At 42.3% G+C, this 14,815-nt stretch overlaps 1 protein-coding gene across 1 annotated transcript in view; it reads right to left on the bottom strand.

Moving 5' to 3' along the window:
- Positions 1–14,815, bottom strand: part of DNAH11 (dynein axonemal heavy chain 11) — an 851,888-nt gene that overhangs the window by 329,268 nt on the left and 507,805 nt on the right. Inside the window, 3 exon segments of the mRNA XM_053715724.1 lie at positions 2,948–3,109; positions 4,473–4,615; positions 5,192–5,315. Of these exon segments, the coding sequence (XP_053571699.1) occupies positions 2,948–3,109; positions 4,473–4,615; positions 5,192–5,315 (429 nt within the window).

Raw genomic sequence — 14,815 nt, 5'->3', positions numbered from 1 at the left:
AAAAACGGTTTAAAAAAAAAAGGTGCAAAACTGAGATAAGCTGACAAACGTCATATGGCATATGGCCAGTGACCAAATTAAACACTATATATTTCTGTGTAGAATAAACTTACATAAAGATACTATTAAAGGCCATGGTCTAGTAGGGAATGCCGTGAACCTGATTCCACTCAGGGCCCTTGGGTTGGTGCCAGATCCCAGCGACACCCAAACTCTACCAATGTTACAACTGACCACATCATACGGAAATATAACTGTAGGGAGATTCAATCTAGGAACAATATAGCACAGTAACCCATTTTTTTTAGTAGTTTATATTGTAACATATTAAAGTAGTGGGTTTAAAAGTATAAATATATATAATATATAATATATTAGAGTATATAAAAATTATTGCGGTAAATTGCAAGGGAAACCACACTTAAAGGGACACTGAACCCAATTTTTTTCTTTTGAGATTCAGATAGAGCATGACATTTTAAGCAACTTTCTAATTTACTCCTATTATCAAATTTTCTTCGTTCTCTCTATCTTTATTTGAAATGCAAGAATGTAAGTTTAGATGCCGGCCCATTTTTGGTTAACAACCTAGGTTGTCCTTGCTGATTGGTGGATAAATTCATCCACCAATAAAAAAAGTGCTGTCCAGAGTTCTGAAACCCCCCAAAAAACTTAGATGCCTTCTTTTTCAAATAACGATAGGAAGAGAACGAAGAAAAATTGATAACAGGAGTAAATTAGAAAGTTGCTTAAAATTGCATGCTCTATCTGAATCACGAAAGAAAAAATTTGGGTTCAGTGTCCCTTTAAGTCTCTGGTTATAATTTGCAAATACCAGAGTTCTTTTAGAATATGGGTGGGGGGGGGGGGGGTAAGAGCATAAATAAAATGACTAAGCAGCATGCAAGACCTAATATTAAGTAGGTATGACCGGAATGAGCTATTATATATATATATAACAGGTTAATTGTATGGAAGCAAGAGTATGCTCCTTTGCACTTGTCCCATTGGCACTTGGAGTCCCACAGGGCTCATCTTACCTCCCATGTGATTTGTAGTGTAAGTAGTTCCAGTGGGAAATATCATAAGACAACCTGGCTTAAGTTATCACTGTTACGCAGATGACACACAAATATACATCTTCTTCAAGCCAAACTCAAACATTCCAATTGAAACAGTCAATAAATGTCTTGCTGCTCTCCTGGTATAGATGAGTCTGCAAAATGGTCAGTCAACTTTTGCCATGTGACACCCATCCTGCACTACCTGCACCGGTTGCTAGTTCATCTATCCTACAAAGCTATCAGAGACCAAGCTATCTTAAAGAATTACTGGTGCCTTATGTCACAGTCTTCAACCAGCATAATATGCCTAGAAGCTAAATGTGCCAAGAATTAATAAAAAAATCTCTATGGAGCACTCTCTCCAGCACAATGAATAAGTCACTTTATGGCTTCATGGATATTTTTAAACAGACTCAAGACCTACCAGCTTACAAGCGTTTCCGGAATGAAAGGTCTTACTTCTATCCCTCTTGTGTAAATGTACCATATGTAAAGCGCTTTGGGTCCAACCAAGAAAAAGCGTTCTTATTATTATCAATTATTAAAATAACTTGCATGCACCGATTACATGCCTTAAACTGACAGATTAAAACAAAACTTACATTGCTGACAATAGTTAAGTATATGGATAAAGACATAGGTAAAGTCCTGCATTGAAGCTGCAAGTATTTCTGCTTGTGAGCAGAATACTGGTCAGAAGTAGTAGTCTGCAAATTTATTTTTTGCTTCAGAGTTGCAATGCTTGCGATACACTTTAAAAAACAAATATCTTCTACCAAAATTATATTCAGCTGTATTTTTTATATAAAATATCAGATCAATAAAAAGGATTCCCAGCAAATTTGTTTATCTATAAAGTAACTCATTTAGGGCTAGATTACAAGTGGAGCGCTATTTTAATGTGCGCCTGAAAAGGGGCAAATTTGCCCGTTTACGGGTACACTTTAAATACACAGCCATTACAAGTGGCTGGTTAATTCTCCCGTGAGCTTGCAGTTTCACTTTGCACAATTAACCAGAGGTCAGAGGACCCAATTGCCCCCCTAATAATGTGGACAGTTTCTTTTAATAAAAAAATAAGCATTTTTTTATTTTTTTTATTAAAACACTGCACAAAGCATTTATAAGGGATTAAAGTGAGGCTATGCGGGGTGTTAGAAAAACAAAGGGGCACTGAAAGTGCTTTTACACTGCGGTCTGTGGGGACTGTGTTTCTACTGTAAATATATATAGATATGCTTATATATATTTATGTGTTAATATGTGAATATACATATATATTTTTAATTTGCTGCCCAATATTGTGTAAATTACCCCCACGCTAGGTGGCTTGCCGTGTCTCAAGGCATTGGAGCCTATGGAAGCCCGCTCTCGTGAGTGAAAGACATTCAGGCACTGCGCCTGACTTGTAAACCAGCGCACATTTGCGTTTGGTGGTATTACTTAGTTGAGCACAATTTTGTGCTCCACTCGTAATCTAGGCCTCAACTGAAGACTTAATTTAAACTTTTCATTTTTAAGAAAACAAAACACTTTTTTTCTAAGCTCAAGCAACCTTAACACTTACAAAAAGGTTAAATACAAAGCTTAGTAGTTATCTCACTATAGGGGATTTTACATTATTTACACGATTATGGCTAAATACTTTGTACTTAGAAATATGTTGTCCATGAGCAGTTAAACATGTTGCTGTATATCAGTATATGCAGGGCATGTTATTCAGTGATATAAATTGATAGAGGCTTGAAAGTTGTCTTTTGTAATACAGCTGATATCTTTAAATATCAGAGGGCAAAAATCAAATGCTTCTAAATCTGTTTCCAATTGAATTTTTTTTTAGGAACAGTTAGTTTTTGTCTGACTGACAAGCAAGTATTTCTTACCTCAATCCCCTCTGTTTCTTGAATGAACCTCCTGCTGACAGATTGCAAGGCCTCCTGCGGCCACTCGTGAAACCAGTCAATAGCTGTGCAGTTAACTATGGCTGGGAACCTCCGAGCTCGAACTCGTAGAGTGGAACCGACTGGAGAGAAGGACAAAATGACCTGTGGGGAGAGTACAGAGATGACCTTGTGAAAGAAAAAAAAGCAAAAGCAATATTGAAGTTAAAATTGTCATTTTCTTTAATGCAGTTGTATAAACAAAAGAAAAGAGACTTGCTGGTCAAAGAGCATTTGATCTACATTTCACTAGAATTAGAAGCTTTCCTAGTGTGATTCATCTCCTATGGTGTGTGACTGTGTTGTTAAGAACTAGAATTCTAAGGCTAAGAGATATGTGAGATTGCTCAATTCATTTAAAAAAAAAAAAAAAAACTACCTAACTGTTGTCAGGGTTCCTTAGTTAATAAAAATGGTGAAAAAATAGAGACATAAATATTCATAATTCATTTTGAAAAAACATTAAACAAAATACTTTGGGGACGATTTATCAAGGGCTGAATGGCCCCTGATGTCCCTGTTTCCGCGCGAGCCTTCAGGCTTGCCAGAATCAGCAGTTATGAAGCAGCGGTCTTAAGACCGCTGCTCCTTAACTGATCCGCTGCCTCTGAGGCTGCGGACATCAATCCGCCTGATCGTATACGATTAGGTTGATTGACATCCCCCGCTAGCGGCTAATTGGCCAAGAATCTGCAGGGGGCGGCATTGCTCAAGCAGTTAACTAGAACTGCTTGCGCAATGTTAAATGCCGATAGCGTATGCTGTCGGCATTCAGCGATGTCTGACGGACATGTCTGCCAAACTTTGATAAATCGGCCCCATAAACTCACTTTAACTAGAGAGTGATGAAAGTCAAAATTAAAAGGGACATTAAACAATAAACACATGCTAGACGTAATTATGTATTCAAAGCAAAGATTAGCTTTAGAATAATGTGTAGATGTATTTTTAGAATTGTATTAGTTGTTGAAATATTGAAAATATACGTGTAGAGGTTCCGTTTCTATAAAGTAATGGGCGCTGCCATATTTGAACTAGTTTTCTATTTATCTCTGTTTGTGCAAACAAAGCAGTGTGGAAACCTATGTTCCACACCACACTGTTTGGGCAGTCTCTTTCATTGCCTGTTTTATATCTGTTTTAAAATATTTGATAGGCTTTTCACTGTGTTTAACAGCTACAGAGGATGTTAAGCATATAGTTAAAGTCAGCTCCAGGGCAGCAATGATCTCAGAACATGCACATATACCTCTCATCATTGACTCACTGGCTGTGTTTAGCTACAGATCAGTAGTGCATTACTGCTCCAGAGCTAACTTTAACTATGTGTTTACACCATTTGCAGATGTACCCCTCCTCTGTTCCTCAATATTTCCAAAATACTTTTAACAGCGCACTATGTAGTTAAAAAAAAAACACTGTAATACTGTAGAAGTAGTATATTGCTATATATCACATATTCACTTACTTTAAGCTGAAGTCGCACTCTCTCTAAAAAGAACTTCCAACAACTTTCTCTGGAGTCATTTAGCCCAAGGCCTCGCACCTCGTTTCGGATGCTGGATATAATACTGTCAGTTTCCTCTTCACTAAACAAATCAGGTATTTCTCCTAAATTCAAGAAATCATGCAAAGTGGAATGGTTTATCAATGCAAAATGATCTATTCGCTCACACTCTAGCACAGACAGACACACACACATACCAAATGTTAATGTGAACGTGAAAGCAAGGCTGACCTCAAAATTAATTGGAGAGGAGGAGAGAGAATGGGCTCTAAATTACTTCAGAGTTTAATGATGCATTCTGTGGTATTACCAGTTAATTATACGCAGTATTATTTTGAGAGGATATATTATGTTCTCCCAAAGCAGATGGCATATAAATAAAGTTTTCTTATTCTGAAGAAGTTTTAAATAAGTATATATGCATAAAAACCTTAATACATTAGATATATTAGTTTATCAGAACTATGAGTAACTGGCACTTAAAACCAAAAGCCTTATACAGGGTACATTAATTCAAGCCCAGGTTTCACACAGTTAAAGGGCTCCAAAGACTGATTTATCAGTGTAAGAAGAAGAATATTTCAAATGAACTTTATTTTTTAGTTACTTGAAAGTTCACTCTTGCCACAGATAATTTGTCAATTGGAAAAATATTTCAAGAAATGTGTTTGTGTAATCACCTGATGCCAACAAGTCATTAATCAGAACGAGGAAGCGCTCATCTGGAACCTGGGCATCTGTCAGCAAAAACACAGTGGGCATGTTCTTGGCTCCAGTTCGGATGTACAAATTGGCAAGATCCACCTGTTTGAGAAAGAGATCATTTATATTGTTGTAGAAATGTTAATGCAGGAATAGGAACAACGGTATGGAATTAAATGCCACTTAGTCACCTGGTTTCACCTGGTCTATTGCTTTCTGTGCATAAACGCACACACATATAGGAGCAGAGCTTATCTTGATAATTTGGTGCACTTAAAGGGACAGTATACCCAATTTTCATATAACTGCATGTAATAGACACTACTATAAAGAATATGCACAGATACTGATATAAAAATCCAGTATAAAACCGTTCAAAAACTTTTTTTAGAAGTTTCCAGTTTAGCTCTGTTAAAAAGGTAGCTGGAACACCCACTGCAAGTAAGAAAAATCAGACACCCCCCTCCTCTTGCATATGAAGACTCTTTACTCAAACAGAAGCAAGCTGGAGTAGGTATACGTCGGTATTCTCCAAAAACTTGGGGCTTGGTTAGGAGTCTGAAAATCAGAGAAATGTTATTTAAAAATAATATTTACTAAGAAATGTAATAGTCCTCTGTTGATTAGATTCCCCCATTAGAAGAACACCATCACAATCTCTCTGGATAAAGGACAGTAAAGAGATTACACTTGATATCCAACCATTTGAGAAAATGGATCTAAATAAGCTTAAAGGGACAGTCTAGTCAAAATTATACTTTGATAATTCCAATAGGGCATGCAATTGTAAACAACTTTCCAATTTACTTTTATCATAAAATTTGCTTTACTCTCTTGGTATTCTTTGTTGAAAGCTAAACCTAGGAAGGCTCATATGCTAATTTCTAAATCGTTGAACTGCCTTTTATCTCAGTGCAGTGTGACAGTTTTTAACAGACACTGATAGTTCATGTGTCTCATATAGATAACAATGTGCTCACTCTTGTGGAGTTATTTAAGAGTCAGTACTGATTGGCTAAAATGCAAGTCTTTAAAAAAAAACTAAAATAAAGGGGCAGTCTGCAGAGGCTTAGAAACAAAGTAATCACATTTGTAAAAAGTGTATTAATATGACAGTGTTGGTTATGCAAAACTGGGGAATGGGTAATACAGGGATTATCTATCTTTTTAAACAATACAAATTCTGCAGTAGACTGTCCCTTTAAAATATATATTTTTAATAAAATTATAGGCCAGAAACTGCCATATAACTCCTGCTCAAAAGCAAAAAGTTCAGTATTCAAGAGACCTCAACTTGATCAAAAAAGAGCAATTGTCAGAAATACAAGTTACCACAGAATTATTTGCTGTCCTCAGAGATGGCTCAAGACATGGTGCTGTTTGGGCCCAATAATTATATGCCCCCAGCTCACCACCACAATCTAAACGCAATCCCCCAGCAGTCTCAAAGATTAAACCTGAGAAGACTGAAATTTCACAAGATCATGCTGATAGTACTCAGTTAATGGGTCACATATGAGAGTACATGTTTAAAGATATGGTGAACAGAAAGATGAAAGCAATCAGGCCATCTTTAGTGATGTCGCAAACCTAAAAATTTGCGTTCGCGAACAGCGGACACGGACTTCCGCAACTGTTCGCAAATGGGCGAACCGGGCGAACCGCCATTGACTTCAATAGGCAGGCGAATTTTAAAACCCACAGGGACTCTTTATGGCCACAATAGTGATGGAAAAGTTGTTTCAAGGGGACTAACACCTGGACTGTGGCATGCCGGTGGGGGATCCATGGCAAAACTCCCATGGAAAATTACATAGTTGATGCACAGTCTGTTTTTAAGCCATAAAGTGCATAAATCACCTAACATTCCTAAATTGTTTGGAATAACGTGCTTTAAAACATCAGGTATGATGTTGTATAGATCAGGTAGCGTAAGGGTTACGCCCGCTTCACAGTGACAAACCAAACTCCCCGTTTAACGCACCGCAAACAACCGCAAACTCCCCATTTGCACAAGGTTGGATACCAAGCTAGCCATGTCCCGTTCCTTGTCCTCCTTGATGTCATTGAAGGTCTCTTCCTCCACCCAGCCACGTACAACACCAAGGGTCCCCGAAAGGTGACAACAAGCCCCCTGGGACGCCTGCTGTGTTTGGTCTTCCACCTCCTCAAAGCCACCTTCCTCCTCTGACTCCTCTTCTTCAGACTCCTCTCTCTGCGTTGCCTCTCTCTGCATTATTATAAGGTGTGTTAAGTAGTACTATTCCTATCAGTTTAATCCCTGTTACGTCCCCTATCAGGGGACGTGTATATGGCATGGATTTTAGGAATCGGGAGATGGAAAAAGATGCTTGGTCGGTCCTCCTACTTCAAATTTGGGGCACTGCACGTGCAATCTACTGTGCCACCAGATATGAGTGGTGTGTTAAGTAGTACTATTCTGATCAGTTTAATCCCTGTTACGTCCCCTATTAGGGGATGTGTATATGTCATGGATATGTATATGGCATGGCCGAAACACAAGTGGCTGTCAGATAACAGTCCGGCCAAGAGATAGATAGATTTGATAGATACATAGATTAGATAGATAGATCAATAGATGCAATAGATACATTTGATAGATACGATAGATAGATAGATTTGATAGATAAATAATTTCCCAGACAGAGAATTACAAGACGTGTGGTCTGGGACCCATGGTAAGGTTCCCAGAGGCAGTTGCGGCACCCGAGGCTCTGATTAGAACAGAGCACTCTGGAACATATCTGCCCTCGGCCGAAATCGGAACATTCTTTAGCTTTCTGTCTGTCGGCCAAATGTCCATCTGCCAAATGTCCGTCTGCTAAATGTCCGTCTGCCAAATGTCCTTCTGCATTTTGTCAGAGCACCGCGTGCAATCTACTGTGCCACCAGATATGAGTGGTGTGTTAAGTAGTACTATTCTGATCAGTTTAATCCCTGTTACGTCCCCTATCAGGGGACATGTATATGGCATGGATTTTAGGAACCGGGAGATGGAAAAAGATGCTTGGTCGGTCCTCCTACTTAAAATTTGGGGCACTGCGCGTGCAATCTACTGTGCCACCAGATATGAGAGTGTTGTGGTTTTTGAAGCCACAGTGTAGCACCAGAGGCCAGAAAAATTTGGCATGTACACATGCCTGAAAAATTAGGTATTGTTGCAGCCACTGCTGTAGCAGCGGCCAGAAAAATTGATGTTTGTTTCCCAGGCAGAAAGTGCCCTAAAATATTGCGGCTTGAACCCTAGTTGGTGGCGAATAAGTCACGCAAGTCATTCGACATACGAAGATAAAATACAGCATCGTGTGGACCATTTTTAGCCCAAGGCAGCTCATGTCATCAGGCCTTTTTTAGTCAAATGTATCGCCCAATGTCAGTCCCTTCGGGATCCATCCCTCATTCATCTTAATAAAGGTGAGGTAATCTAGACTTTTTTGACCTAGGCGACTTCTCTTCTCAGTGACAATACCTCCTGCTGCACTGAAGGTCCTTTCAGACAGGACACTTGAAGCGGGGCAGGCCAGAAGTTCTATCACAAATTGGGATAGCTCAGGCCACAGGTCAAGCCTGCACACCCAGTAGTCAAGGGGTTCATCGCTCCTCAGAGTGTCGAGATCTGCAGTTAAGGCGAGGTAGTCTGCTACCTGCCGGTCGAGTCGTTCTCTGAGGGTGGACCCCGAAGGGCTGTGGCGATGCATAGGACTTAAAAAGCTCTGCATGTCCTCCATCAACAACATGTCTGTAAAGCGTCCTGTCCTTGCTGGCATAGTCGTGGGAGTCGGAGGATTATTTTTTTACCTCTTCCCTTGTTAAATTTCCCGTTGTGCTGTGACATCACCCTTATACGCTGTGTAAAGTATACTTTTTAATTTATTTTGGAACTGCTGCATCCTTTCCGACTTGCGGTAATTCTGTAACATTTCAGGCACTTTATGCTTATACCGGGGGACTAGTAGTGTGGACACCCAGTACAGGTCGTTCTCCTTCAGCTTTTTTATACGAGGGTCCCTCAACAGGCACGACAGCATGAAAGACCCCATTTGCATAAGGTTGGATGCCGAGCTACTCATGTCCCGTTCCTCGTCCTCAGTGATCTCACTGAAGGTATCTTCTTCCCCCCAGCCACGTACAATACCACGGGTACCAGATAGGTGACAACGAGCACCCTGGGATGCCTGTTGTGGTTGGTCTTCCTCCTCCTCCACAAAGCCACATTCCTCCTCTGACTCCTCTTCCTCACAATCCTCTTCCAGCGTTGCCGCTGGTCCAGCAAGCGATGCTGATAAGGCTGTTTCTGGTGGTGATGGTGACCACAACTCTTCCTCTTCACGCTCATCTACGGCCTGATCCCGCACTCTTCACAGGGCACGCTCCAGGAAGAAAACAAATGGTATGATGTCGCTGATGGTGCCTTCGGTGCGACTGACTAGGTTTGTCACCTCCTCAAAAGGACGCATGAGCCTACAGGCATTGCGCATGAGCGTCCAGTAACGTGGCAAAAAAATTCCCAGCTCCGCAGAGGCTGTCCTAGCACCCCGGTCATACAAATACTCATTATCGGCTTTTACTTGTTGGAGCAGGCGGTCGAACATTAGGAGTGTTGAATTCCACCGTGTCGGGCTGTCGCAAATCAAGCGCCTCACTGGCATGTTGTTTCGCCGCTGGATATCTGAAAAGTGCGCCATGGCTGTGTAGGAACGCCTGAAATGGCCACCCACCTTCCTGGCCTACTTCAGGACGTCCTGTAACCTGGGTACTTATGCACAAAGCGTTGTACGATCAGATTACACACATGTGCCATGCACGGCACATGGGTCAACTTGCCCAATTTCAATGCCACCACCAAATTACTTCCGTTGTCATAAACCACTTTGCCGATCTCCAGTTGGTGCGGAGTCAGCCACTGATCCACCTGTGCGTTCAGGGCGGACAGGAGTGCTGGTCCGGTGTGACTCTCTGCTTTCAGGCAAGTCAACCCCAAGACGGCGTGACACTGCCGTATCCGGGATGTGGAATAGTACCTGGGGAGCTGGGGGGGTGCCGTTGATGTGGAGCAAGACGCAGCAGCAGAAGAGGACTCAGCCGAGGAGGTTATGGAAGAGGATGGAGTAGGAGGAGTAGAGGAGGTGGCAGCAGGCCTGCCTGCAAGTCATGGCGGTGTCACCAACTCCTCTGCAAAGCCACGCATTCCATGCTTGTCAGCCATCAGCAGGTTTACCCAATGTGCAGTGTAGGTGATATACCTGCCCTGACCATGCTTTGCAGACCAGCTATCAGTGGTCAGATGGACCCTTGCCCCAACACTGTGTGCCAGACATGCCATTACTTCCTTTCGCACAATCGAGTACAGGTTGGGGATTGCCTTTTGGGAAAAGAAATTTCGGCTGGGTACCTTCCACTGCGGTGTCCCAATAGCTACAAATTTTTTGAACGCCTCAGACTCCACCAGCTTGTATGGTAAAAGCTGGCGGGCTAAGAGTTCAGACAAGCCAGCTGTCAGATGCCGGGCAAGGGGGTGACTTTGTGACATTGGCTTCTTACGCTCAAACATGTCCTTCACAGACACCTGACTGTGGGCAGATGAGCAGGAAATGCTCCGGAAGAGAGACGGAGTGGCGGATGGTTGAGAGGGGGCAAGGAGGACAGCAGTGGTTGACGTGGCTGAAGATGCTGGACCAGGAGGAGGATGGCGGCTTTGAGTTTGTGTGCTGCTTGTACTCATGTGTTGATCCCATAGGCATTTGTGATGTGCGATCATGTGCCTTCGCAAAGCAGTTGTACCTAGGTGGGTGTTGGACTTCCCACGACTCAGTTTCTTTTGGCACAGGTTGCAAATGGCATCACTGTTGTCAGAGGCAGACACACAAAAAAAATGCCACACTGCTGAGTTCTGCGATGACGGCATTCTGGTGGTGGCAACAGCATGCGTTGATTGGCATGCTGTCTGGCTGACCCCGGGTGCCGATGCATGCTGTCTGACTATGCCACTAGCTCCTTGCGACGACCTCCCCCTGCTTCCAACTCGTCTCCTCCTCCTCCTCTCTGTCTCCCCATCTGAACTTTCCCCCTGTTGTTCTTCTTCTCTTCTAGTGGGCACCCACGTGACATCCACGGACGCATCGTCATCATCAACCGCTTCACTTGTATCTGACAAATCAACAAAGGAAGCAGCAGCGGGTACATCATCATCATCACACCGTACGTCCATGTCTGTAATGCTGCCTGACTGAGACATATCACTGTTATCTACATCCTCTGTCAATGATGGTTGCGCATCACTCATTTCTTCCAACTGATGTGTAAATAACTCCTCTGACAGATCAAGTGAAGCGGCTGTGGTGCTAGTGTTGGTGGTTGCGGCAGGGGGGCGAGTGATAACTTGAGAGGTGCCCGAAGATAAGCTGGAGGAGGATGGTGCGCCAAGGTTCAGAGCGGAAGCTATAGAAGATTGGGTGTCCTGTGTTAAAAAGTCAACTATGTCCTCAGAACTTTTTGAGTTCATGGTAGGTGGCCTCTGAACACTGGGCATTATTCTAGGGCCAAAGGGAATCACAGCACCACGACCACGACGGCACCTGCGGGGTGGCCTGCCTCTGCCTGTCATTTTTTTTAAAATGTACACTTACACTACTATTAAACAAGATATGAGTGGAGCCACTGGGCAAGTGGGCATAGTATACACTGTGAGCCTGACACAAAAAAGCAGACTGATGTTTCACAGTCCAAAAAGTTTAATTTTTTTTAAATTTACACTTACACTACTATTAAACAAGATATGAGTGGTGGCACTGGGCAAGTGGGCACAGTATACGCTGTGAGCCTGACACAAAAAAGCAGACTGATGTTTCACAGTCCAAAAAGTTTTTTTTGTTTTAAATGTACACTTACACTACTATTAAACAAGATATGAGTGGTGGCACTGGGCAAGTGGGCACAGTATACGCTGTGAGCCTGACACAAAAAAGCAGACTGATGTTTCACAGTCCAAAAAGTTTTTTTTGTTTTAAATGTACACTTACACTACTATTAAACAAGATATGAGTGGTGGCACTGGGCAAGTGGGCACAGTGAGCCTGGCACACACGCTGGCAGGCAGGCAGCGGCAATTATATTATACTAGCAGACTGATGTTTCACAGTCAAAAAAGTTTTTTTTTTTTAAATTTACACTACTGTTACACCAGATATGAGTGGTGGCACTGGGCAAGTGGGCACAGTATACGCTGTGAGCCTGGCACATACGCTGGCAGGCAGGCAACTGCAATTAGATTACACTAGCAGACTGATGTTTCATAGTCAAAAAAGTTTTTTTTTTTTAAATTTACACTACTCTTACAACAGATATGAGTGGTGGCACTGGGCAAGTGGGCCTGGCACACACGCTGGCAGGCAGGCAACTGCAATTAGATTACACAAGCAGACTGATGTTTCACAGTCAAACATTTTTTTTGTTTTAATGTACACTTACACTTCTATTAAACAAGATATGAGTGGTGGCACTGGGCAAGTGGGCACAGTATATGCTATGAGCCTGGCACACATGCTGGCAGGCAGGCAGGCAGGCAACTGCAATTAGATTACACTAGCAGACTGATGTTTCACAGTCAAAAAAGTTTTGTTTTTTTAAATTTACACTACTGTTACACCAGATATGAGTGGTGGCACTGGGCAAGTGGGCCTGGCACACAAGCTGGCAGGCAGGCAACTGCAATTAGATTACACTAGCAGACTGATGTTTCACAGTCAAAAAAGTTTTTTTTTTTAAATTTACACTACTGTTACACCAGATATGAGTGGTGGCACTGGGCAAGTGGGCACAGTATACGCTGTGAGTCTGACACACATGCTGGCAGGCAGGCAACTGCAATTAGATTACACAGGGGAAAAAAAATCCAGACTAATGTTCTAGCCCTAAAAAGGGCTTTTTGGGGTGCTGTCCTTACAGCAGAGATCAGATGAGTCCTTCAGGACTGTAGTGGACAATGAATACACTAGCCTAGCTATCAATTTCCCTATTACATCAGCAGCAGCTACACTGTCCCACCTCTCACTAAGAAAGCAGCTTCCAAATGAATCTAAAATTGCTGCTGTCCAGGAGCTGGGAGGGAGGGTCTGCTGCTGATTGGCTGGAATGTGTCTGCAGACTGTGAGATACAGGGTCAAAGTTTACTCAATGATGACGAATAGGGGGCGGATCAAACATCGCATATGTTCGCCCGCCGTTGCGAACGCGAACAAGCTATGTTCGCCGGGAACTATTCGCTGGCGAACAATTTGAGACATCACTAGTCATCTTTACCACTACCTACAAAAGAAAAAAATCACTAAGGGGTCATTTTGTTCTGTGTGTTACTGACAACCAAGGGAGGGAAAAAAAGACTGATCTATTTGGGTTACTTGCACAAATCATATTGCGGTTGGAGGAAGAACCCTAGGCAGGGATTGTGTAAAGCCTTAGGTAGGGTTTTTTTAATGGAGGAACAATTGAGTATTTTCAAAATGTTTCCAAAAGCTGATGGCTGCCTCAAATCATCTTGCAACCTAGCAAGCACACACAGGAGAGTGACACAAATAGATACTATTGGACATTATACCTGAGCATAGCGACAAGAAGGCAAGAGAGACATCGAAAGTGAGAAAATGGAGAATTGTGAAAAAACTAGAGAAGGGACAAAATGCACAAGTAAAACATTACTTAATTATCGCTTAGAATACGAGTTTTGCGCTATAGAGGGTGCAAAACGAACACAACAAAAGTTGGTTATTTCACCCTCCATACCGCTGCCATTACGAGTTTCTGAAAAGCCGCCTTGTGTGTGCGATATGGTGGAGATAAGCTCCATACCGCACAAAATCTAAACGCTTAGAATACGTGCTCGTGCACGCTTTCCCTATAGACATCAATGGGGAGAGAGTGTTAGAAAAAAAACTAACACCTGAAGTGCGGAATGAAAAGCTCTGTAACGCAACCCCATTGATGTTTATGGGGAAAAAAAGTTACGTTTAAACCTAACACCCTAACATAAACCCCTAATCTGCTGCCACAGACATCGCCGCCACCTAAATAAAATTATTAACCCCTAGAGGCCCATTTATCAAGCTCCGAATGGAGCTTGAGGGCCCGTGTTTCTGGCGAGTCTTCAGACTCGCCAGAAACAGCAGTTATGAAGCAGCGGTCTAAAGACCGCTGCTCCATAACCCTGTCCGCCTGCTCTGATGAGGCAGACAGACATCGCCGGAATTCAACCCGATCGAGTATGATCAGGTTGATTGACACCCCACTGCTGGAATTAACCCCTAATCTGCCGCTCCAAACATCGCCACCACTAATAAAAGTTATTAACCCCAATTCCCCCGAACCCCAACTAAATAAAGTTATTAACCCCTAAGCCTCTGGCCTCCCAGATTACCGCCACTAAATAAACCTATTAACCCCTAAACAGCCAGCGCCCCCACATCGCAAAAAACAAAATTAAACTATTAACCCCTAAACCTAACAACCCCCTAACTTTAAATTAAAATTACAATATCCCTATCTAAAAATAAATAAAACTTACCTGTGAAATAAAAAAAAAACTAAGT

The sequence above is a fragment of the Bombina bombina genome, chromosome 5 (genome assembly GCF_027579735.1).
Source record: "Bombina bombina isolate aBomBom1 chromosome 5, aBomBom1.pri, whole genome shotgun sequence".
NCBI lineage: Eukaryota > Metazoa > Chordata > Amphibia > Anura > Bombinatoridae > Bombina > Bombina bombina.
The sequence above is the reverse complement of the archived record's forward strand: the minus strand, read 5'-3'. Positions and strand labels throughout refer to the sequence as shown.